The 27,013-nt window shown below is 35.1% G+C and overlaps 3 protein-coding genes and 1 long non-coding RNA gene across 4 annotated transcripts; 1 reads left to right on the forward strand and 3 right to left on the reverse strand.

The window, feature by feature from the left end:
* Positions 1 to 500, forward strand: LOC109162846 (LYR motif-containing protein 4-like). Its single transcript, XM_019311548.1, has one exon. It carries the CDS (start codon positions 70 to 72, stop codon positions 334 to 336), a length of 267 nt encoding a protein of 88 aa, XP_019167093.1. The 5' UTR covers positions 1 to 69; the 3' UTR covers positions 337 to 500.
* A 4,125-nt stretch (positions 501 to 4,625) lies between these two features.
* Positions 4,626 to 12,597, reverse strand: LOC109162845 (cleavage stimulation factor subunit 50). The gene is made up of 14 exons (XM_019311546.1): positions 12,172 to 12,597; positions 9,397 to 9,480; positions 9,150 to 9,271; positions 8,820 to 8,892; positions 8,611 to 8,694; positions 8,433 to 8,519; positions 7,672 to 7,742; positions 7,316 to 7,367; positions 7,138 to 7,195; positions 6,277 to 6,377; positions 6,052 to 6,206; positions 5,714 to 5,822; positions 5,279 to 5,335; positions 4,626 to 5,203 (listed from the first exon to the last, which is right to left on the reverse strand). Exons 1-14 carry the CDS (start codon positions 12,289 to 12,291, stop codon positions 5,048 to 5,050), a joined length of 1,329 nt encoding a protein of 442 aa, XP_019167091.1. The 5' UTR covers positions 12,292 to 12,597; the 3' UTR covers positions 4,626 to 5,047.
* Positions 12,598 to 15,530: 2,933 nt separating this feature from the next.
* On the reverse strand, positions 15,531 to 20,522 carry LOC109162844 (COBRA-like protein 4). Its single transcript, XM_019311545.1, has 6 exons — positions 20,395 to 20,522; positions 20,186 to 20,265; positions 18,471 to 18,927; positions 17,513 to 17,657; positions 16,932 to 17,212; positions 15,531 to 15,994 (listed from the first exon to the last, which is right to left on the reverse strand). Exons 1-6 carry the CDS (start codon positions 20,489 to 20,491, stop codon positions 15,702 to 15,704), a joined length of 1,353 nt encoding a protein of 450 aa, XP_019167090.1. The 5' UTR covers positions 20,492 to 20,522; the 3' UTR covers positions 15,531 to 15,701.
* A 4,423-nt stretch (positions 20,523 to 24,945) lies between these two features.
* LOC109162847 lies at positions 24,946 to 26,696 on the reverse strand. The gene is made up of 3 exons (XR_002051164.1): positions 26,634 to 26,696; positions 25,641 to 25,728; positions 24,946 to 25,239 (listed from the first exon to the last, which is right to left on the reverse strand). It is a non-coding gene; the product is annotated as an uncharacterized LOC109162847 (long non-coding RNA).
* Positions 26,697 to 27,013: the final 317 nt, after the last annotated feature.

Raw genomic sequence — 27,013 nt, forward strand, 5'->3', positions numbered from 1 at the left:
CACACGGAGGAATAAGAATTTCAAGCCTGTTGCTACCGCTCTCTCCAAAATCTGAAGAAAGGACCAAAAATGGCGTCGACATCACGCCTCCATGTTCTCTCGTTGTTCCGGTCACTGCTGAGGACGGCGCGTGACTTCTCAGACTACAACATACGAGAGTACACCAAGCGCCGTACCGTTGACGCCTTCCGGCAGAACAAGGCCCTCTCAGACTCGTCTCTGGTTGCCGCCGCCATCTCAGATGGAAAGGCACAGCTCGAGATTGCCAAACGTCAGGCCGTCGTCTATGGCCTCTATGCCCCCGAGATCAAGAGCGTTATGGAATTAAAACACTGATTCGAAGAATCAATTTTCCTTAGTTTTTGTAATTTTAAATTGCCAAACGTTAGGCCCTGGAGCTAGGTTTCTCTGGAGTTTGGATATTGCTTATATGCCAGAAGTTGAACTCTGTTAACTTAATTACTGTTTCCATTTTAATATTAATTATACCTGCTTATTGATGTGTTGTGATGTGATGACTGATGAGTGCATCTTGACAGAAGCTTTTGATTTAGTTAGACTATTTATAGCTTTGTGGAGAGGAAACAGAAGATTTTTTAATGAATTTAAGTGACTAAGATTAGGATTTTGGAGAATTGTTGTTGTTCATAAGCTACCTTACATAAATGCAAGGTGCCCTGGGAAGGTAAATGTATTTTGGTTAATAATAGGCAGCTTTGTTTTGTTGGGAACTCTTTGCAGAGTTACTGTTTCCATTTTCCCTTGCTTACATCTGATAAGTTCCATGAGCATGATTGTTACATAGAGATTCATTCCATAACAAATTATCCCTTTTTCTGTCTGTACAAGATTGACTTTCAATTTCATGTTACTTTGTTATCATTCTCCGGAATAAAATATTTGCCATTTTTTGCATTTGTTGTTGTACCTTGTTATTTAATCCTTCCTGTTTGTGCTTCTCGCATTTATCTAGATTAGCTTTGTTTGATATTGATGATTAAAAGATAGGTCAATTGAAAAAATTGAGAAAATTATTAGAATCAGCTTGTGTCATCCTACTACCAAAAGTATTCCAGATTCTAGATTAACCAGGCTATGAATTCCATGGGCATGTGGATGAAGTTTTGGCCCTTTCCCATTGAAGAAATGGGGTTAATTTTGATCTTTATGCTTCTTTACAAATTAAAATCTTGTGAGGAATGTTAAAATTTTATATATTCTTGTTTTTGTTACTAGCCCTGTTGGCTTTATTTGTAAAGTTGCCTAGAATGGAGTCCACTGTACACTGAAATATTTACTATCATCCTCTGTGGATACAATAGCTCGTATGTGGGAAGCAGGACATGATCAATGCCTTGGTGTTTATCTGCATAATAACTATGGTGAATCTATTTACTTGAGATTTCCTGCGCTCACACACAATAACTGTGTGTGTTTGTTTGTTTGTTTGTTTGCCTAAGCCTATTGTATTTATAATTTTACTTCTTCTGCAGTCACATGTGTAGAACTCAATCCTGTGGATGATAATTATTTTATTACTGTTTCAATTGATGGAAAAGAATGTCTTTGGGAGGTGCAGCGCTGCCAAGTGATTGATTGGAGCGATATTAAAGAAATAGTGATTGTTGTGTGTTATTTCGCTGATGGAAAGGTTTGATTAATATCTTTCTTTTTCAAAATGAAGGTTTAGCTTTCTATAGTTTTGGATTAAAACAACACCTTTTTTCTGGTGCAAGGTGGTGTTGCGGGATCCATGGATGCCAATTGCATATTCTATGATTTGGTAGGTGTGTATGCCTTTTTTACTATCTTCTTCTTTGTGATTCATTCTTTTTAAATAGTTGCAGCATCCCAGTAACTGTACTAAGTAACTTAGTGGTCATAGTTGAGTATCTCCTGACTGCATTATTCTACAAAAACACCACTGTTTGGTAAGTGATAAGTGAAATTTAGGAGGACAATCATTTTTTTCTCAAAAGCAGGGTTAACTTTCACAACCTATTTCTTTGGCAAAAGAGCATTACTCAAAGCCAACCTTCCCCCCAATAAGTTCAAATCCCAAATTGGTTGTCTTCGTGTTAAAACCAATTGATTTTTCTAAATTCATGTGATAATATTTAAACAGAAATAGATTAGACATTGGGATTGAGCAATTATGGTTGGGGCTAATAGTGATTTAGTGGAGACATGAGCAGTGATGGTGGTAATTACTTGATCTGCAGCAATGGTCAATGTTCAAGAGAAGTTATGGTTGTAGGAGGAGGCAGCGTTTAATTTATTCTTTTACCTATATCTAATTTTAGAAGTGTAGATTTTCTAATACTTTTAATGCTGTAGATGTGAATCATTGGGCCTTGCTAAAGTATGGTATTTCACTATACAATAATGAAAAGGGACCCATAAAATAAGGAAAAAACAAAGATTGGCTATTTTCATCATGTGGGTCCCAGGGAATATGTCTACGTCAAGAATTTGTCAAGAATTTGTGAGAGGGAGTAAGAAATGGGAATACATATAGTATTTTCCTAAAAGAATAGAGGAAAAAACAAGTGAAGATATTCTATCAGGGGATGTTAAAGTTCTTTTTCCTGCTTTAAATCATATTTGTAACTATTTGTGAGGAATGGTTGAAATGTTTCAGAAACAAATGTAACTGTTTTTGAGGAACGAAAAGAAAATATTTTTAGATATTGCATGGTTTTTCAGGAAACAAAAACAAAAACAAAAACAAAAACAAAAAACAAAAGCGAGGTGCATTATATGTAATAGATGTGGCAATGTGCTCTAAAGCTATGACTTCCAACCAGTTATTGTTATTTGCAGGCTCATAGAAAGATCTCTTGTTATTCCATATTCACCAGCAGCAAATGCAACAAAAAATAACTTCTTTTCTTGCCAATTTGGTTTGCAATCGAATAATCCACATCATCTGTCTAAAAAGAAACAAAAATTCTTGTCAAGAATCCATGTTTGACATGACCCTAATTATGTGCATTGCAAATTTTGCAACTCTGCTATCAGAATTGTAGCAGGCTTGCAAGGCCACTTTTTGGCATTTTATATATATTTTATTATTATTATTTATTATATATTTTATTTATAAAAATAATAATTTTTTATATGATGATAGTGTGGCTATTTTTGAAAAAGGAAAAAATATTGTATTTATGAAGAGTGAATAGTAAATAATTGTAAATTTAGTAATATGATATTTTGAAAGTGAGAAGATTGTAAGGGTGAAGATAGCCTAACAAACGCAGTGACAATCTACCGGTGGCTTGTGGTCCACTAGTATCGGATTGCTCCCCTATGTGGGAGGTCTAGGTTTCGAGCCTCAGTGTAGGCATAGATTGTATGGGTATCCCCCTTCCTTGTAATAAAAAAAAAAAACGCAGTGACAATCTCGAAAAACGTGTAAGGTAGTTTCTTGTGCAGGCTCACATAGGTAACAAGAATAGCTCTCAAGAATTATCCTTTTCACCAAGCAACTTTCTCTCAATGGGAATGTATGCATTATTCCTTACACCTCCATTAAAATATCTTAACTTTCTCTCAATGGGAATGTATGCATTATTCCTTTCACCAAGCAACTTTCTCTCAATTGGGATCACCTAATTTAAAAAATAAAAAATAAAAAAATCAATGAACTCCACACTTCTTGGTGCCCAATATTAACCTTTTCTCTTCCATGTATAGGAGGGAGGGTCTATATCCCAATTTAATATGGATTCCAAGAAAGTTCAACTTAGAAAGTATTTAGCTTGGAAAATCATTGCAAGTAACCTTCTTGGATTCGTGGTAATTCTGCAATTTATACCGTGCATTGCAATGTGCGTCCTGGTGCAAAACGACGTTGTTTTTGTTTTTTTTTTTTTTAAATTTCGCTTTCTCGTGTTTATTGTTAACTTGTTAAAAAAATTCATGTTTTGAAAATGTACATAATTGTATACTATAATGTACATAATTGTATATGAGAATGTACATAAACTTTTAACTGTTAAAAAAATTGCGTGTTCGAAAATGTACATAATTGTATAACATAATACACATACACTGTGTCGCGTCGACTCTCCATACAACTTATCAAAACGACGTCATTTTGGGAGGCGTGGAACGCACAGTGCTATGTGCACTGTGTTGCAGGGTATAACAATTGGGTAATTCTCCACCCCCTACTTAAGTCTTTAAAACCCATTCCACCCATTAACCAACCTGTCTCCCAGTGGATACTAGTTCCCTCCCACCTATTTCCCCACCAAAATCAAGCTAAGCTACCATTGATTCAATCTCCTTCAACTAATAATCAGGTAGCAAGCAACTCAGTGTATGTGGGTATAGCAAGTGCCACTGATTTTATAACTACTTCCCTCCCAACCCGTCATAACATGTCGCACCCAATATGGTAACCCATTGCTCCTTTCACCTAATAGGCTGGTGAATTACCGTAATTTACTCATCCACTATCTTGTCAAGCCGAGGTGTGAATGTCCTGGAGACGAGCAAAATTCACCTTTTGTCAGCAAGTATTAACCCACGCCCAAATTTTATCTCTAACTCCCTTAAAGATCTCTCTGTTAGACTTCCTTATAATTGTTGATAATCGAGCTTATACTAAAATGTTTTTGTCCAAAATTTAAAAATATCCACATATTAGTCAGTCCATCCAAGAAAAATGTTTCCCAAAAGGTAAATGATTCTAAAGAGTATTGAACCTCACAAAGTCATATCCTGGATCACAAAGTCATATCCTATAATCAATGGAACCCTAGCCTGCAGAGTATATACTCACAAATTTGAATCTAAATGGATTATATTATGCTATATAAAGACCCTAAAACCAGCCTTCTAATAGAGACAATCTTGGGCAGAAACAGAAAAAGATCAATATTAGTACAACATCCGCCCAAGGAAATAAGGTTGCAGAGGCAATTCATCGTCTTGCAGCCAATCTAGCAGAAGCCGTAACCTCATTCTTTCGCTTGCTTTCCCGCTGGCATACATGTCATTGGTGTCGAATGATGACCCCGGTTTCTTCTTCTTCATAGAACTAAACTACCTCTCTCCAGAACCGTACAGACTGGTCAATTCCACATGAAAAAAACGCTGCCTCAGTTGGAGAATGCTCAATCCAACGCGGAATGCCAACATGGTTGGAGGGCAATCTACCCACTTTCTCGGTTGTCAGAGCATCCCACACAACAATCTGAGACCATTGTTAAGCTGTTAAATACCCTTTGAGTTGGTTGATCAGATTAAAGAATTGAACATGAAAACTAACCTCGTTGTTTGATTCATCTATGGATAGCACAAATTCTTCCGTATCATTGAAAACAGCCTGCATCAAACACATGAACATAAGACAATAATGATATATATTGAAGCAAGCAAGTTTCCCGAACTCCAATTTCATGTTCTTGATATTTTTATTAGTTGTGGAAATAAATATAATCTATATATAGATAGATTTAGACATGGAATATGAAAGCATTTGCTACCCTTTAATGCTCAAGTTCATGTAAACTTGAGAACTGCAGCTCTATCTCCTTGTACGTTTGAAAATTTCTCAGATTCAAGCCACCAAAAAGTTTTAATAGAATGCACGCAAAAGGGGAGAAGCTTATGTCTATTCCAATAAGGGATTCAATTCATACAAAAGCAGACACGGGTGGGTTCCAAGTCTCTACAAAATGTGTCATGTTAAGCTGGCTTTTACCTGGAACCGCAACTGCGTATGTACAGCTCCAAGATACTGTTTGACCAATCTTCCTGTGCCGACTTCCCAAAGCTTCACAGAAGAGTCTTTCCCACAAGAGAGGACATACCTAAATGTTGAAAAACAAAGGGTTATGTGACTTATGTCTCTCTATAGGGTTGTGTCTGTTTATGAATAGGTGCTTCAATTAACAGTTATGTGTCTGTATATATATGTACTATGTTTCTTCATTAGAAACGTAGAATTATAGTACATAGGAGATGTTCCTCGTTAAATGTATTCAAGAATCTCTAGCTTGAGATGAAATTTGGTCTTTTTATCTTTCAATATCGCCTTACCTTTGATCCTTTGTAAAGTTTGCACTTGTGGCTTCGACTTTCCCATGTGCACCATCTATGGATCGGACACAACTAGCAGTTATGCCATCCCACAACCGAATAGCACCGTCTTTAGATGCCGTGACATACATGCCACCATTTCGGGAATATCTGACCTGATAAACAGAGAAAGTGATCAAGTAATCAACTTTTATGACGTAAAGCCTATCAAAATGCATACTCTACCTGATTTATGGCTCCATTAACAATACTGTCTTGGAAATTCAATGGCAGGTAACATTGAAAAGTATTGATGTCATATAAATGAGGGATGGGGTGATCAGTTCCTGTAAATACCCTTGTCAGACGCCAATTTAAGAAAAATCACTAATGCAGCAATTTAGCAACTAAGAATCTAAGACTCGGTGCCAACTACCATGTAGTGTGATGGCATGCCGGTTACCATTCCAAATGGTTGAAAATGTTTGAGAAAGTATAGAATAGATACTACCTTATAAAGAATCACGAGTATTTCAAAAAGGAAAATCTAAGACTCAGTATTCTTTACTTAACTATGAGTGGGAAACACTACAGAATCTTTTAGCCACTGTAAAGTTTGGAAGAATTTTAGTCTGACTCTAACACCACATCTTAAACATGACAAGAAAACAGTATATTTTTACTCTATAATTTACTTTTTCTGCAGAAGGCATCTAAAGGCCAGACCAGTTATTCAGCTTGACAATCTTTAAAGTTCCTAGCATCAGTAAAAGTCACAGTTCACTGTGAGTTTCTTTTATTTATTAAAACTTTAAGTGCACAATATCCATTTTCCATGCATCTTATAAAATTTCTTAGTTGTCTAGAGCAAAGAGTTAAAGCAAAAAGTTACGTACAACATATCATATTTATGAGTTGAAAGCAAACATCAAATGTAACACACCGTATTTTAACAGAAGATTAAAGAATATTTGATTTTCCAAGAGCAATTGATGGGGGTTTTGATTTCACAGATAGAGATTAGCTTGAAAATTATGGGAGTAGCATTCCAGGCTCTAGAAAACCCAAGAATTGCTCATAATTTAATGCGAAGAGAACTTTACTTGCCTGCCAGAAGATAATCTCCAGAAGGGTGAATTGACACAGACCTTACATTATGAGTATCCTGACAAAATATGAAATCTGAACCTTTATGAGAAGGACTGTAATACCACAAATAAAGATCTATTTACTAAGAAATTTCTTTAAAATTGATGATTGAATTGGACAAGGAAGCCCAAGAGACCTGAATAACTCTGAATGCTCTCTTTGCTACTGGTTTTGAAAAATCAAAGAATCTGCAAGAAAGGAAGAAAGCATTTTACTGCATAATCAATGGGAGATTCCTTTGAATGATAGCAAGAAGTCTGATTATTTCACTTATAATTGAAGAAGTCTCCAGGTATCATTACGATTAAATTATACTTCCTCTATTCCAGCTTAATTGCCCCATGTAGTTTTCATATTCTTATGTTTAGATTTTGAAATAAAAAATAGATATTAAGCTGGACAGCCTTATTGGGGCAGTGGGAATCAATAATTGGAAAATGAAACAGTCTAGAACAGAACTATAGAAGGATATACTGAAAAACAAACTCATACTTGATGGTGTGATCTTTTGCCCCAGAAATCACAACTGCATTTTGAGGATGAAAATCTAAATCATTAATTGGCTGCAGAAGTGTCAAAAAAAAAAAAAAAAAAAAAGTAGGTAATCAGGGGAATTCCAGACTCCACAATCACAATGAGATATGATTATTGAAGCACGCACAAGAACATCATAATGGGTAAAGAAAATTATTTTATCCACCACGAATATTAACAAATATCCACTTGTAGGGGGTAACCCCAGCCAAGATGGCAAGAGATCCATGCTTGTAACCACAAGGTCACGAGTTCAAATCCTTGCCCCCTTGGTTTGAACTGGTCAGCTATGGGTAACCTAGGCTGGTTTACTTCCTTGTGGTCCTTTACCGGCTAGGGTCACAAGGCAAGGTTTACTCACACTCGAAAGAGTTGTGGGGTTTCCCTCGTCATCCAAATATCCACTTGTATAAAACCCAGCTCCACAAATATCAAATTGTTATTAGAACAGTTCAATCACTCAGGGTCTCCAAAGCATTCAGCATACCACTCTTCCATCATGCAGCAGGGAAGAACACTCTTCACACCAATCACATTATGTCAATTTAATGATTGGTTATAGTAAACCAAAATGGTAAACACTGAAACTAAATTTTCTGATTCAAACTCACAACATAAATAAGGATAATTTGGGGAAATGCAAAAAGAAAATCATAGGGTAACTAGCAATCATTACTCAATGACAGTGAACATCATCTAAACTGCAACAAAAGAATTACTTGTGTATGATCATAGAATGTTCGTATAACTGGCCTCACTGGGCCATCTCTTGAGTCTGACTGCAACATTTGTTTGACTTTTGAAACCTTCACAAGAAGATTGCAGCTCATAAGCACCAAAATAAATAAAGGACAAAGTAAAGAAAAAGATGATAAAAAGAACAAAAGAGAACAATACTTCAAAGAGTTTGATTGACGGGTCTGCACTTCCGGTAGCAAGAAACCTTCCATCACAACTAAATCTTGCACATCTAGCAATACTCTACAATAAATTGAATTATTTTGTTAGATATAATTGCATTAAGCAGGTTTTCAATTAAATTAAGCAGTAAAAACAAAGATGAACCTAATTTTACGAAGCAAAATTTGCTGAAGTTACACACATACCTTGTGCTCAGAAATATGTCGACTTTCATGTTTTGGAAAATTTTTTGATGAGCCTTTGGTGTCATGTGCAGTACTGTTTAGGAAGATGAACACATTATCAGCTATCTTAAGTTCTTAACCATACTCAGATATTTAGCAATAATGCATATACTACTCTTATAGAGCAAAACTATCAGCTCCAAAAACAAAAAAAAAAAAAAAAAAAACAAACAACAAATATTTAACCAATAAAAAAATAAAATTTTTAAAAAAATCATATAAACAAGCATTTCATGGCAATGGCTTAGTTCAAAAGATTGTAAGACACTATAGTTTGGTGGAAATTATTGCCTAAAATCAACAGAAATTGCCCGAGGAGCTGGTTTGGAGCCATATCCAGCAGCTAGAGTTGGATCAAAAGGTGCAGCTGATGAAACTCCTCTCAACACTTCATCCTTCTCAGCTGCAAGACCCTGTTAACCACTTGGAACTTCAAGATGTCAATTTTGTCACCTATTTTCCCTACTCCGAAGTAGGAGAAAAAAATAAATCATGAAATGAGATGTAACAAAGGCAACCATTAATAAACACTACATACCTTAGCAACCAATTCAAGTAGCCTACTAGGAGGAGTTTCGATAGTCAACGGTGTCATTGTAGCTGATGCAACGGCTCTTGCGGCCTGAAAATGAGTATTTTAGATCTCAACCTTCAGACCAACAGCTTTAGTTGAGAAAACACAGAAACAAAACTTATAGAGCAATGTGCAAATCACTCTCTTCCCAGAATATGTTGGGAACAAATGAGTCCACTCACAAGGCAAATCTAGATTTTATCCTAAAGTAAAAATAAATATTAACATGTAGAAAAGGAAAGTTTTTAATTTACTCTTATCAGTTCTCTGGTGCTATAGTATTATATCTCTTTTAGCTTCCTAATTTATAACAAGAATTTGTTCCCTACTTTACATGTAGGAATAAATTTTAATAGAGAAATTAGTCACTTATTCCCATTTCTCAATTGTTAGATAATTTTATCCTATTTAGGTGGCTTCCTTTGTCAATAAATTGGTGTATCACTCTCCATTGAAGTAGTATGAATAAGAATATTTTCCAGCAACAAGTTTACAGGTTAATTAAATGGTGACAATTTCGTATGGTTGTTGTGGTATGTCCAAATGTACATCAAGGGGCATGAAAGATTTGGAACCTCATGGGTGATAAGAAGAATCCAAATAAAGATGATCAGGCCTTCACAACTTGATAGGTCAAGAACTCTACGGTCATGATTTGGCATCTGAATTCAACAGTCAAAGACATCAGTTCTTATCACATCTGTTATTCACTGGCAATGGAACTCTGGGGCAATGGGAACCTGATGAACTCAGACCTTGAGAAGAAATCCTAAGAATATGAACTAACTTATAAACATTAGCCAAGGTGAGAATAGTCTCACAAACTACTTCAATTCTCTTATTAGAACTGTGCAAGACCTTAAATTTTTAGCCAATTATGAGTAGAAGTCAGTAGATGAAAAGAAGCACTACAAGACTGGTAGAAGTTGATTTTTAAGTTTATTGGGAGACTTAGAGGCTGTTTGGTAGCAGGAAAGTTTTCCTAGCAATTTGAAAGGTGAGAAAGTTATTAGCATCTTTGGTTGCGCTCTGACTTCGAAAAGTTGAGTCAACTAAGAATGCGATTCCTTTAAAGGTGGGAAAGTTATTTCAAAGTTGGGGTGGCCAGATTCTTTTTCCCAAAATGTGTAAATTTATCTAATTACTTTTCTGTTGTTTGCATGTGGCAAGCGTATATTAGAGATTTAACAAAATCCTTGGGAAAAACTAAATGCTTGAAATAATTTTCAAGGAATTTAATTGTTATGTTTCCTAGTAACACCAAACATGTTAACTAATTTTCCCAGCAAAGTTGCTCTCAACAAACACATTCCCTAGGAATTTAATTGGTGGGAAAGCACCAAACAGCCACATAATGTTGAGTTTAATGAGATGTGTGGACACATTATTGGCTTAAAGCCTCTTCTTGCAATTGAGAAGTGTTCTCTCAAGACATACTGAGGCTGTTCTGAGTTCTGACTGCAGCCTATTTAATTAATAGAATGTCTTGCAGTGTTTTGAAGTATTATACTCCTGTAAACTGTCTGAAAAGTAAATTTTTTTTTTCTAAATTCTAAACATGTCCTCATAAGCATTTTGGCTGCACATGTTTTTCTGTATATACCTAGCAATTTTCTATCCAATTAGTAATATTCAAAAGCTTAAAAATTGTGTTTTCATTCACTCTGCTCCAAATGAAAAGGGGTAGAAGCTCCAAGTCTCCAACTTATGGTTCTTCTTCAAACACTCAAAGTAATTCAAATCTTCTCCCTAGTCCTTACCTCATCTTCACGAACTAAATATGGTTATACTGATTTTTCTGATTAAAATCTCCCTAAGCCACTTAAAGAACTCCATTCATTTCAAATTTCCCTATTTCTAATAGCTAATGAACCAGAAACCGTTGGACAACAATAGGGCTTTTACTTCTAGGGTTTCTAACCTGTTTTTTTTTTTTTTAAGAACTATTCAGGAAGCATTCGTGTGATCCAAATTGGAGATTAGCAGTGTCAGAAGAGTTGAATGCTCAAAGAAAGTGTTGCACACAGGATGTGGTCGGCCTACTAGCAAATTAAAAACAGTTGGCTGCAAATAGGTGTACACAATAAGATGTAAAATCAGGGTAAGCCAGTTCATTTGGATGGTGATGAATATAATATCAGGAGCATATGGTTTATAAGGACTTAAATTTGTTTGGGAAAGAGATTAGAATTGTAGAAAATCACTACAAATCACGACTACATTACATAAGCCTCAAACTGTCAATCAAGTTAAACTCCATCATGTGCTTTAAAGACATAATGGAGGTTCCTATTTTAGCATGAAGGATGGGACTTTACGTGCATATTCATTCGTACCAGGGTCAAGAAGATGTACCGTTTTAAAAATTTTCTCAGAAATTGTCTCCTTTTATTGAACATGTACTTATTTTGAGAAGCTTTTCAAACAACTATTACAAGCATTACTAAATTTAGTTACTGGCAAAAAAAAGTTATGCAAATGGGTGAACAATTGAAGTTGAAAATTCAAAAACAATGTGTAATTTTGATCTTAAGAACTACAGTACAAGGTTGCTTCTGAACGAGAGGAATTTACATGCTCACATTCTAAAATTCTTCAAATTATACATCTTTTCTACTAAAATAACAATATTTGCAAAAATTTCCACTGAATCACTAAAGATACAATATCAAATCTACCAAACATCACTGAAGATACAAAAGAAATTAAACTTTCTCTCAAGAACCACAAAGCAAGTACCTGATTGAGATTGTTGTCACGAAGATGAGCAACAATAAGAGTATTGACTTGACGATGCAACTTTCCATCCAACAACGTTTGATCCAAACTACCGCCATTGCTAATGTTGCTACTATCCATTTTCTTTAGAAGAAAATTTTAATTCTCGGTTTTATTCCAAGGAGCAAAACCCCCTGATATTGATTTTCACAAAATGTGCCCTTGATTATATTGTGATGAAAAGCTTTTCCCACTTTGGGCTCTTATTCAAAGTAAATTATAAAGCAATTTGTTATTCAAAAAAAAAAAAAACGGAGATAGAGTCATAGAGAGTAATCTAAGACTGTATTCAAGTCCCAGAAAATTTCTTGTAGACTGAAACTCTCTGCCGCCGCCATTTTAGTTCTTCCTTGTGTACTGGACTCTAAAGCGGAGCGTTGCGAAATTACGTAAAAACCTGTGTACGAAAATCAAAAACAAAATGTTCATTTTAATTTTTAAATATAAAATTTATTTTACTTCTCAGTTCTCATTTTTAATATTATTATTATTATTATTATTATTATTATTATTATGAGATGATTGTTACTCCATTATGGGATGCTAGATCATGATTATGCTAATAATTTCATTTCAAAATGTTAATTTTTTTGAACACAAAATGTTAAATTTTAATATGTAAACAAATTTAAATTTTATGAATATGTCATTTTTTGCCTTTTTACATTTATCAGTTTATCAAAAAGCTAATTTTATCAAACACTTTCGAGCATTACAACTAGTTTAACAGCTCTTTAATTTTCAGCTCCTAGCATATAGCTTTTAAGTTTCCAACTCCTTTTAAGCTTTTAGCTAGGTTTGTCAAACATAGCCTTAATCTTATTAAAATTAAATGCAAGCTCACAATTTATTTTATGTTTTTTTTAGACCAATTATTTTATGTTTTTTAGTTCAACTTTAAAGTTAAAATATTTGATATAAAACATTTTTCTACTTGCATGCCCAACAAGAGTTTTTGCCACTTTCCCTCTGTGGGGGCAAATTATACTGTGGACCGCGGTCCACATTGCATTGTAGTCCAGACATCAAATATACATTATAGTTTTATTTCAACACAACTACAATATCATTTTGATATAACTACAGTTTCGTTGGACAATATACACTCAAATATGTGAAATTGTTATTCAGTTTCATTTTGTATACACTGCAGTTTCATTTCAACACAACTACAGTTTCATTTCAATTCAATTGTAGTTTCATTTCAATTCAATTGCAGTTTCATTTGATAATATAATAAAAATAATACGTGAGACAGTGTCAGTTTAGATACACTATAGTGTCCGTTTTGGACACAAAGCTTTGTGGACCGCGGTCCACAGTATAATTGCTGCTCTGTGGGGACTTATTTGGCACGTTGCCACCTTGGGGTGCCTCCCCTGCAAGTCCACCAAAGATGTTTTTCAACTATCTTCCCTACATGTGCGCCTATTGAGTCACTTTCCATACTTGTAGGCTCCTTGAACTGCATTCTCTACGTGCGAGCCCATTAGATTGCTATATTGTTTATTCTTTTCTTGTTTAGGTGCGCTGCCTCCTTGGGTCGCGTCCCCTGCTTGCAAACCTACCAAGATTTTTTTTTTACTACCTCCTTACAACGAGACTATTGAGCCAACTTCACTGTGTGCCCGCTCATTTGACTGCCCTTTTGTTAGGCATGTTGCTTCCTTTAGCCGCCTACCCAGCATGCGAGCCCACTAAAATTTTGTTACGTCCTTTGGCTGCTTACCTTGCCTATGAGCCCACCCAAATGTTATTACCTCCTTGGGCCACCTATCTAGCTATACGGCCACTAGAATGTTGTTACCTCCTTGGGTTGCCTACCCCACCTACAAGCGCACTAGAATTTTGTTATTGACTCCTTGGGTCGCTTATCCAACTTGTGAGCCCACCATAATGTTATTACCTCATTGGGATGCATACCTAGCATGTGGGACCATCAAATTTTTGTTATTGACTCATTGGGCCACCTACCCAGCTTGCAAGCCACTAGAATGTTATTACCTCATTAGGCCACTTACCTAGATTGCCGGCCCACCAAAGTGTTGATATCAACTTCTTGGGCTACTTACCCCCTAGCGAACCCATCAGAATGTTATTTTCTATTTCTTTTTATTAGATGAGGAGCTATATCCATTTTTAGGGCGTGACACTCATCGGTGTCGTGACCATGTTGCCTTCTTGTGAAATTGACAGTACTTAGACTTATCGACTCCTAGAAATTCTGTGGTAGATGACGACGATAATCGTGTCATGCTGCACTCTTTGGTGTAGGCCAGCACCTCGCTTAGCCACGTAGTCAATGGTGTTAAAGGTATTGATTGGTGTAGAGGGCATTGATGGGAGTAATCTTGTGGGTCCACTTGGGATCAGTGGCGCGACACCTAGGATCCTCCCACATCGCTCTGGATTACTCTTTCTTGGTTGTTCTGTATCTTTTTATTTGGTTTGGGGATTTCTTCTATCCAAGGTCTCTTAGAATACCTCTCATCTTCCTTTCCTTTGGTCTAGTTCTCAGCCTCGGCGTACTTGTCGACTTTAACGATCACGGTTATGTAACTAGTTGGGGTCTTTCTCTTGAGACTTTTGTACAAGTCCCCAACTCTTAAGGATTCAATGAACATGGTGATGGCAAAATTGTTGTTCATCCCGTCTACCTCTTCTACTTTCATGGCCAACGGGTTACGAAATCAATAAGAGCTTCGTCGGCCCTTTGCTTGATGGTAGCTACTAGCTAGGTACGTGAAGTGCTTCCTAGCTTTCATTCCTCACATGAAATGCTTGGTAAATTTAACCGCGAGATCATATAAAGAGTCAATACACCCCCGATTAAGCTCGTGAACCATCGTTGAGCTAATCCTTCTAGCGTTGAAAAGAAGGTCATACACATGCTTACGTCTGTAGCCCCCATTAGCATCATGGTGGCTTGGTAAGACATGACGTGCTCTTGACCAGAAATCTTTGACTTTGGAAGTTTGTGGATGAAGTTGAAGATGAACTTTTTTGATTTTCTAGTTGATTATCCCATATTTTGATTGCAGATTTAGGAGAGCAAAAACCTAATTTGGAGTGCAAACCCTAAATTTCTAATTTACCCTTCATTTTAACACCAACTTAATGCCAAAGCTAATGGGGGACCATTTTAGCTTAAAATTCAAAAGTCGAAGGACCATTTTAAGAAAATTAAAAGTTAAAAGACCAATTTGAAAAAATGCCATAGTCGGAGGACCATTTTGAAGATTAACTCTTCTTAAAATAATTTAACGACTTAAATAGCTTTTAATCCTTTTATTATTCCAAATAAAATAAAATACGAGAGTAAAGAATATTATATGGAATTGGGATAAAAATCAAACAAATATGTCCAAGACAATTTCATTGAACAATGAGTATATCATCTTTAATTCTTCATATCACATGCATTCTTTAAAATGACACTCTGCTCTCTGCTCTGCTGCAAAAAACTACGCATAAAGCTGCGAGAAAAGCAATCAAGAACAGAAAATGGACACAACAATGAAGAAAAGCAAGAACATAGAGCAGGGAGATGATGAATAATATCCTCTAATGGCGGAGTTTGGAAGATGTGGGTAAGCATCGGGAGGAGGGAGCTTGCATTCATCTCCATTAAAGTATATTCTGCGAGGAAAAGCCCATCCCTGGTTCAGCGTAAACGTCTCCTTGTCCTTCTTCAGGAGAACCTCCGACTGGACATTCCCACTAGGCCCAGCTTCCATTAACAGGTCATTGTAGAACTTCATGCCGTAGAACATGCCCGTATCATCTGAACAAGATCGGAAAACCAAACATTATGGGATTCGATGTCAAGCCGCATTTCATTTCAACTAAAAGTTTAACTCGATAAGAAGAAGAACAAGTTGCGTTTGTGGGAAAATTAGGCTAATAATGTAAAGATAATGAAATGTTGTGTCGTGCAATAATAACCACTGTCATAGAAGTGAATTCTCCGCTACGGCAGCTTCGCCTCCGGAGGATTAACACAGAAATCCGCAAATCCCTGTCATCTTTGTGCACCGGAGCATGAATTGGAACTTACACAGCATTCTCAGAGTAGAAACAAATTTCGGAACTCGAGAATATCTCATTTAATTAAGAGTTAATACCAGTTGGAGTCATTCGAGTATATTGGTTTTGCCACGTTTAGTCCTAAACTTTTAAATTGACCACCCATAGTCGTTCGATTTTCAAATCGTTACCATCAGTGGTCCAAGTTAACCACTCATGGTCCTTCAACTATCAAATTGTAACCACCCATGTCCTTCTGGGAGGACCATGGCGAGTTAAATTTTGAAATTTGAAGGACCATGGATAGTTAACTTGGACCACAGATAATAACAATTAGAAAGTCAAAGGATCACAAGTGTTCAATTTGAAAGTTACAATACTCGGAGGACCCCATATGACATTAACTCTTTAACTCTTTAAGTAAATAATACTGACTCTGTCCTATTTTATCTGTTCTACTTACTATTTATTGGTCAAACAAACTCTTTCTTCTTTACTTATTTTCATTAAATTTACTAATAATTAACTTCTTTATTTATTTTCATTAAATTTACTAATAATTAACTACATACTACCTAACATATCTTAATCACTCACCAACTTGTAGTGAATATTAAATCACCAGGATATTTGAGAATCACAAAAAAAAGTCCATTGACTTGGATTTTGCCAAGAGTGTTGTGTTGTGTACTTACTTATAGATTGGTAGGGGACAAGAGGCTTGTAGTTGAAGCTGAAGACTTGGGTGACATTGTTGAGATTGGGGTGCTGAGCCACAAGAGTCCACTGGGTGTAGTTCATCTTGTAGTTGAAGTTAGTCACAGCAATCTTCACTCTCCAATAATCCTTGTAATTGATCTTCACATGCCAATGCACTCTTATAGGACACATATGATTAGTGCACTGCAACAGTGCTGCATTATCTTTCCTTGGGGTGTTAATCCCCGCTGATTTCAGCCTCTTCGTGTCACTCGACCTGATAAGTATAAACTCATTTAAATTGAGCTATATATATATATGGGGGTGGCGGGGAGAGGTGAGGAGGGCAACTGACACCGCATTATCCTCCCACCATTGTCTTCCCTTTGGATTCGTCCCGGTCCACACTGTGACTACCAAGGTATGATTATGCATCCTTGTTCACAATTTGTTACCAAAAAACTAACTGAATTACCCGGTGCAGGCAATGCACTTTTATGTTAAAGATTAGAAATTTAATTGAATATAAAAATTGTATTAGTATTGTAGAATGAGAGTTAAATTAAAGATAGGTTACTTGACGCAGTTTTTGTGGGTGCAACCACAGGCGCAGTGTTGGCAGGGAACAATTGTCTGGTTGTAGAAAGAGGAGAAGGAGACGCAACAGGTAGAGTATCTTGATACCAGAAGCTGAGAATATGTGCATGTCACATTCCATGTCACTGCAACCATTCATACATATATATCAGTCTAATACTAATCAGGTGCGGTACAAAAATTAAGATTATGGACACCCATGTGAATGGAGCAAATCATTTGGCCAGTCAAATACCACTTAGTGTGCTGATCGTTGGGACGGAGGATTAGTCTTCTGACTATCGGCGGGAGGGATACCTTTGGGCAACCAAAAAAAAAAAGGGCGTTTGGTTGGAGGGAATTTAAATTTCATTCCCACTAAATTCCTTAGTTTGGTTGGAAGGAATTGCAATTCCCTCATTTTCATGAAATTAAAATCTCATGTCCCCCTTGCGATTTTAATTCCATGGATTTTAGGAAGAAAAAAAAAATAATGGGACAAAATTACCCCTCCCCCTTTTAACCTAAAATTGATGCATGACAATAACAATGGGCACTTTAGACTTTATACTACTTATTCCTTTTCAATTTCCATGTATACCAAACATTGGAATTGAAATTCCCAGTAATTGTATTCCTATAAACCAAACACAAGAATTTAAATTCTCACTTTATTCCCAGTAATTCATCTCCCATGGAATTGCAATTATTTTCCCACGTAATTCTCTCTCCCCCCAACCAAACACCCTATAATTGTCGGGCAGAAACCGGTAAAAAATTCTAGCACCTAGTGGTTGGGGATTGTTGGGCGGAGGCCATTAAAAGACTTAAAGGGCCAAGTTGGGCGGCAGCCCAGTAAAGGACTTAAAGGGCCATCTCCAGTACCAACATTTAAAAATGTATGACAGTAAAAGGAAATAAAGTTAATAATATACGAGTTGAGGTTAGCTGAAACATACTCAATGCTTGAGTTTTTCGTCTACGATCAGCGGTGAGGAAGACCGTGGAGGGAACGATCTTTGCAGGGCCGCAAGTGTAGCCCGGGCCAGGACCCATGAGAGTGAAGTTGGTGGGGAGCTTGACGGTCTTGTTGGAGGTGCCGGCTAGGCCGACGCTCACCTGAAACGCCGACACAGAAGCCGAGGGGTCTTCGCCCCAGGAGGCCACCACCCCACCCTTGCAGCAGTTGGAGAACTGTTGGTTATATGGAACACCAGGGAGGAGATCAACAATTGTGGGGGTCTTCTTGCAGCAGTGTGGCACATTCCCTTTGAATTTGGAGCAATCCCCTTGCTCTGTGGCTTGTGCTCCCACAATGGACCATATCACTTCTTTCTTAGCCCATGACCACCCCAGAGTCCACCCTGGGCTCATTATGGCTCTATACATTTGAAAGTTGTTCATAGTTACCGCAGCCTGCACCATATCATACATTCCTTCATCATATCAATTATTCATCTTTACTTTCATGTGAGACAGTCTCACGGATCTTATACTGAAAAAAATAAAATGTAATACTAAAAGAGTTTGAAACTGTAATATTCTTGAAAAAAAAAAAAACTATAATATTTTTAAGTCAAAATGTAAAAATATTATATTTTTCAGTATAAGTATTATATTTTTATCTTGATCCGACCGTCCAACCTCACACAAGTTTTTGCCCCACAAGAAATAAGTTTATGAAGTCACTACCTAATTAGTTAGATTTAAAATGAAATGTACAAAGAATAGAATACAAATTATATTTTGTTTGAGAAAGTAAGAAATCATCAACTTCAACAATTGCATTACAATGTTTAGTTGGTTTTAGAAATATATAAGTGAAGTAAATCTTTAAAAGGCATAAATTCCCTTCATTATGAATGATATAAATCGTTAAGAGTAAATTAGACATTACAAAAATAGGATATTCTTGAGTTTTTAGGAATTGCTTAATATCAAGATGTTCTTAAAGTAGTTATTCCAATATTCCCATGTAAAAGGAATATAATAACTCATTATATTCTCAAAAATAAGAGGAAAAATTGTAATTTATGTCCCTCACTACTTGACATTTATAAATGTCACTCCTCAGTTCTATATGGTATAAATGTTATTCCTGAATTCTCTTAACATGTATACGTATATTGTCCATACCCATTATAAATGTTGCCCTTAAATTCTGAATTGTCTGAACGTTATAATTAGCTTATAAGTGAAGGGTATAAATGATAATTTTTCCAAACTTATTACCAACCAATCGAATAAACATATTGATCCTATTTGGTAAAATAGTTAGTTTATCATCAATTTTGGCTTATTTGACTACTATTAATTGTTTGACTTGGTTAAAAAATCAATATATAAGTATTTGGTTAATTAGCTTTTTGTAACTCCAAAATGCTAAAATTCAAAAAGTTGTTCAAAACAACTTTTTAATTTAGCTTTTTGAGAAAAGAAATTATACCAAACAGCTATAAGCTAACAGCTAATTTACCAAACATATTTCTACAATCAGCTAATGTTATCAACTAGTTATACCCTCTAATTAATCAAATCAGCCCACAGCTAACAGCCATTTATCAAACAGGGCCATTATCAGGAATGCTATTTCTTTCCCAATATGAAACAAAGTGGTGTTAGTGTTGATTTGGTCCATGTGCATTGTCTGATGCTACTGTACTACTATACTTACCACATATCCATCAGCTGTCCAAGACATAACATCCCATTTTATTGTGATGTTCCCAAAGGGATCAAGTGGATCAAATGGCTCTGGAGAGTAAGAAGGGCAAAAATTAAAGCAACCAAAATGATCAATGTAATATAAAATGCAGCAAATGAAAATGGAAAAAACAAAAATCAAAATTGCAGATTGACAGAAACATGTGCCTATATATATACCTGCATGAGGAAAGATCAAGAACAAGAAGACAGCACAGAAGCTGAGCTTTGCTAATGTACTAGGAGAACCAAAATGTTTTGGCTGCTGGGAATACATGTTCTCCAGACCCTATAGATTCACTGGAATGTTTCAGATTATATGTGGAGTATTAAAGGGGGCATTATTAGATGAGAAGAGGTTTTGATTAGCATAATGTGAGTGAGTAGTGAATGGTGATATCACACCAAATGGTAGTTGAAGAAACTTAGTCTGATAATTCCATTTCTCTCTCCCATCTCTTTCTCTCACCATTTTGATGCTTTTTTCATAGGTTTGTCAAATCAAGGATTCCTTCAATTACAAGATGAAGCAATTGGCGGGAAGAGTGGGAGATTGAAGAGCATAAGAGAGAGTTGATGAGTCAGTTCATTATTTGGTTCCTTTGGCCATACTTTTCGTAATTAATATCTTTTAATTAAAGCTTACAACTTGCTAAAAGAGCAGCCACCAATGCAAGAGTCACTGCCTATAACATGTACTCCCATTTTTTATTCTAAACTCTTATTTTCACACACAAAATCTTGATGTAGACACTTGTATTGGGACCCACAAGGAGTAACATTTAGGGAGTATGCTTTGAGAGTCTATGTAGTAAAACTCCATAGAGAGACATCCGCTTCCGCTTTTGAGGTTTGGAAGCCAACCGACAACAAAAACGTATGTAAATGATGAAACCAAGCTCTGAGAGCCTGCTTAGGAAACTTCAATATACCCTTCTGATAGTTATCATTTAAAAAAGCACTATGTACATACGGACTATCGTAGCAGTTGAGACACAAGTGCCATCTTTTGTATTTGATGAAATGGTAAGTGAATGATCAACTTTCACCATTTAATAATTATGTGTTCTCAACTTACATAGCACTGACATGTCAACCATCACAAGTAGTTCAGAGCCAAAGGTCACAACTCTCAACCTTTATTTCTTGCTGAAAATGTGATGACAAGAGGAGGAAAAAACTATGTAATTGTTTTAAGCCTATACCAGAAAAAAGAGAACTCAAAAGAAGATGCAGAAGTGACTTTGGTCTATGTTGGTAGTACTAGTTTGGCTTTGTACTAGTTTTTTGGATTTTGGCAAACCTTTTTCTTTTGTTTGGCAGTTTGTGCATTTTTTTCTCAATACTAGTTTGGCTTTGTACTAGTTTTTTGTACACTTTGGTAAACTTTAGTATTTTGGCAAACTTTGGTAAACTTTTGGTATTTTGACAAACTTTGAAATGAAAATGTACAAGTGCTTTTTTTGCCAATTATACAAACTAAACAATGTTTTGATCAATCATTATTGTGTGGACCATGATTTACACAAATTGTGTGAGCCATATTTTGTATATTATAAAATAATATACATTCAGTACAAAAATAATATACCATGTACATTATATTCAAAAGATATACAACTTTTATAGTATAATGTATTAAAAAAATATATAAAAAAATGAGCATAGATTAAAATTATATTATTCATTCAAACTTAATACGGAGTATGTTTTTAAATATTTATTCAGGATTAATCTACATAGCTTTCCATCAAATCTGCACAGCTTGGGTTTATTTAGTCACCCTTTTCACACCAAGAGTTAATATCATATAGAGTTCTATAGGATTCATCAAGTAAAGTAATTTTATGATTTTTATCATATTTACAGGGTGTTTGGTTGGAAGGGGGAAATTATGTAGGAAAGAAATTGTAATTCCATGAGAATTGAATTACTGGGAATAAAGTGGAAATTTAAATTTCAGTATTTGATTGACAGGAATAGAAATAGAATTACTGGGAATTTCAATTCCAATGTTTGGTATACATGGGAATTGAAAGTGAATAAGTAGTATAAAATCAAAAATGTCCATTATTGTTGTTAGACATTAATTTTAAGTTAAAAAAGGATGGGGTAATTTTAACTCATCTCTATCTTTTCTTTCCAGAAATTAAAATACCAGGGGAGGACGGGATTTTAATTTCATGAAAATAGACGAATTTAATGATCTTTGGAATTAGGTAGAAATTAAGTGAGAAGGAAATTTAAAATCCCTCCAACCAAACGTCCTGTTAGTTGTAAATTTTATATAGCATAGATATAGAGAGAAAGGAAATTAAGAGCAAAAGAACTCCCAAATAAAAAATGGAGTGAAATTTGAGCCATTGTCTATAATATGCAAATGTCATTTATCCCCAATTTATTGTAGCTTTCAGCTGCAAATTGAAGGACCACAAAACTATTGACTTTCTGCATAAACTATACCAAATGTCTTGCCAATCTACCAACTTCGGCCACTACTGAACCACAAGTTCAAATATTTAATTACACTTTTTTTTAAAATGCATATACATAATTACACTATCATGTAAAGTTTAAAAATGTATTTGAACAGTTTTCCTATTCTTAATTTTAAGTGTTTTAAGCGTTGTTTGAACATTAAACACAGTAGGTATTAGCTAATAAAATTATTTATACAGAAATCAAACCATTTTAATCTCCAAACCACCAAATATTATGAGATCTGAAGTGATCAAACACCTGCATTCATAACCTTACGAATCGAGAAGAAAAGGCATGATGTGTAATGAGAAAGGAACCGGAAAGCCGTAGGGATATGTGGTATAGGAAAGCTTAGTTCATAACACCCGTAAGGAGCACATAAAAGCTTTCCTAACCACAAGTCCCCATAGATTTCCGTCAACCTTCGCTTCCCATTTCAGATCAGCCGACACCGCCACCACTTTTCGCTTGTAGGGTTTGAGAGAGGATGCCCTGTTTGGTTTCTTGAAGGCGGTATATATAGGAGTTGTGTACCAGTTTTGGGCTTCAATTATGGGCCTTTTTTTAGGGAAATAGGGTAAATTTTGTGAGGAGAATGGTAAAAAACAACGTCGTTTTAATGTTAAAAAACTAAATTTATTACTCGTGTTAGAATAATGAATATATTTTGGAATAAAATAATATATTTAATGAGATAGAATAATAAAATTTCTAAGATGAGAAGATGTATTTTGTGTGTTAAAATAATATATTTTATGTGCTAGAATAATGTATTTTATAGGTTAGAATAATGTATCATGTACTTTATGTGTTAGAATAATAAAAGTTTTTCGGGTAAGATAATGTATTTTATGAATTATAATAATGTGCTTTATGTGTTTTTGGACCGTGGTACACACAGCGACAAATTATTCTGTGGATTCGGATCCACCTTGCAAGGTAAACCAAAGTTCAAAATACACAATTTACATACTGAGTGTTCATAATTTTATTAAAAAAAAATTGTGAATATTTAGTATGTAAATTGTGAACATATATATATATATATATATATATATATATATATATATATATATATATATATAAATTCATTCATATAATGTGAGGGAATTTCAATTCCACGGAAATAAATTTCCTCATTTTCATGGAATTAGAATCACATGCCCCCCTTATTTCAATTTCATGGATTTTAGGAAGAAAAAATTTAACTCTGAGACAAAATTATCCATATATTTTTTTAACCTAAAATTGATGTTTGACATCTCTCTTTCGATTATAGTGTGTCTTCTTCTTCTATTCTCAACACAGAATATCAATCAATATGTCAACCTTAATCAAATATGTGTTCTCAAACTCCCTTATCTATTTTATTTTATTGCTTTCGTTATGCAATTTTAGATTTTATTTACAATGTGTTACATACATTTTTAAAAGTAAAATTTAAATTTGGTCATTTAGGATTAATAATAATAATAATAAGCATTTTAGACTTTATTTTTTTTGAAAGCTACTAGCTCTATTACACTGTAATATAACCTCCACCGAGGCTCAAACTCATAATCTTCCAAATGAAAGTCCAACCCGAGTACCATTAGACCACATAGTCCTGGTAGCATTTTAGACTTTATACTACCTATTCCATTTTAATTCGTATGCATACCAAACATTGAAATTGAAATTTTCAGTAATTCTATGCTTGTAAACCAAACACTGAATTCTACTTTATTCCTAGTAATGCATCTCCCATGGAATTGTAATTACTTTCCCACGTAATTACCTCCCTCCAAGTAAATGTCCCGTTAAAATGTGTCAGTTCTACACTTGAGAACTTAAAATGTGTTATTGTAGAAATTTAAAGTGTGTCATTATAACACTCTTAAGATTTATATAATGTACTAGTAATCACACGCGCAATGCGCGATTAAACCAATGCCCAATGTATATTTTTAAATTAGTGTTTCTTAATTCGTAAAAGTACTCATATAATAATGAGAGAGAAAAAAATGTTAAAATCTTTTATATATTTTAATAAAAAATAAAAGATAAAGAAATTGGAAAATAACAAAAACAAATAAACCACTGACTAAAGTTGATTGTCTATCATGACCAACTTGGGAGAAAAGAGTTAGATTTAAATTTTGATATGAAGAGTACTAATCTGACAAGATATGAATTAAATTTTCTTAATGCGCTTTTGCTAATCCAGAGTTCGGGTATGATCACTGTAACAAGTCTTTCTATCCTTGTTTCAACTTTCAAATGAGCTATCAAGACCAGCAGGCCTTGCTGAACTCCCTGCACTAATGCAGCAATATCATCACCACCCAGCAGCTATGAATAAGGGTAATCATAATTTGCTGATATTTGGGGGAAGTGAGGTCAGTGGGTCCTCATCATTTGATGGGAGTTGCAGCCAAATCAACTATGAGATATAAAAAATTGCAGACCATGTCAAGCAAGAACCTACAGATCATCAACTCTTGGGAAAATACAGTTTTCAAGGCGATCCTCATCATCATCATGAGATCATTTCTTCAACCAATGCTGGGTTCAAAGATGAAAACCAGATTCAAGGCAACTTAGCATTTTAAATAATTGAGATTTCAGGAAATTTACGATATGGAACAAGATCAAAAGCTTAAGAAGGCATTACCTTTCTTTAAATCTGTTGTCTAGCATGTGAATTGAAAAGCTCCATGAACTCTTTCACTTCCAAGCCACCTAAATCCTGAACATTTCAGTATTCCTCTTACCGAACAGTAATTACCCATTTAGTTTAAAGTAAATCATCTATCAACCTTTCCCAAAGCATTGGATTTAACACATACACCCCCTGACTATCTGGATTTAATTTGAAGAGCTCATTCAAAGCTAAATTAGCCATTTTAACATCACATGCAGTCTGCAAAACTAAGCAAAGGTGCAAAACATAGAATTTGCCTTACATCAATTGCGCAGTGAATGCCATATCTTCTTTATACACTATTTTCTTAAATACATCCTCTATACAGCCATGGTTCATGTTCATTTAACCTATGGTCATTGAAGAAGAGCAAACCCCATTCAAGCCCAATCAAATTATGTGAACATAACAAATATGGAAGTAACTACAATTTAAGGTTGCAATTATCCTTATACATAGTAATTTGGATATGCAAAAAATTGTCATAAATGAGAATACAATTGTGAATTTTGATCTTTCTACATTAACAAAAAATAAATATAACAAATAGATGTAAAAATTATGCTTCTCCTTTACACCTTTACATAATCTATAATTAATCTGTACTCAAATAGCTCAAATTGCATACCAGACGCAATGCTTCTCCTTCACACCTCTACATTGTGTGTGCATGTAAATAAATTTAAAATTATCATAGCAGATATACAAAGTCAAATTAAATCACAAATTATGAAAGTAAAAGATCAAAAGACTTGGGAATTGAAGATGTAAAGCTGGTAGGTGAGAAGCTATGGAGGTTGATTGCTAACCGGATTTGGAGGCGTGAAGGCGAAAGAATTGAATCTCAAATACGTAAATTCTTTAAAAATCCAATTGTACCCCCTAAAAAACTTTATAAACCAGAATTTAACCGGTAATCATCTCGATTGTCCAAAAATAGAGAAAAGAAAAGACAAAGTAAGTCGCATGTATCGTCGCTGGCCAGTATGAATATTAAGGAATCCTATCCAATTAGATGGTGATTGAGATAGTTTCAAGTTAGAGAGACCCATTAATTTTCAGAATCCAAATAACAACCAATAAACACAAATACTAAATCTCAGAATATTAAATCGACTCAAATAGGTAAATTCTTTAAAAATCTAATTGTGTAACTCACACCACCTCCCCCCCTAAAAAAAAGTAAATTCTCAAATAGATGTAAATTCTCAAATATCTGTAATTAATCTGTACTAAAATAGCTCAAATTGCATACCAGACGCAATGCTTCTCCGTCGGCTTTCCTTTCGGTAATCGGCAGAGACCAAATTCAGTTGTGTAACTCACACCACCTCCCCCCTAAAAAAAAGGTAAATTCTCAAATAGATGTAAATTCTCAAATATCTGTAATTAATCTGTACTAAAAAGCTCAAATTGCATACCAGACGCAATTCTTCTCCGTCGGCTTTCCTTTCGGTAATCGGCAGAGACCAAATTCAGTTGTGCTTCTCCGCTTGTGCTTCTCGTTTCGAATTTCGCTTTAGCTGTGAGTTGCTGCCCTAATTTGTTTGCTGTGCTTCTTGGCTTTCTGCCGCTTGTGTTTGAAGAAGACCACATGTTAACTGCCATTCAATTTCACTTAAACTACAAATTTGC

This window comes from Ipomoea nil, unplaced genomic scaffold (assembly GCF_001879475.1).
Source record: "Ipomoea nil cultivar Tokyo-kokei standard unplaced genomic scaffold, Asagao_1.1 scaffold2957, whole genome shotgun sequence".
NCBI classification, from domain to species: Eukaryota; Viridiplantae; Streptophyta; class Magnoliopsida; order Solanales; family Convolvulaceae; genus Ipomoea; species Ipomoea nil.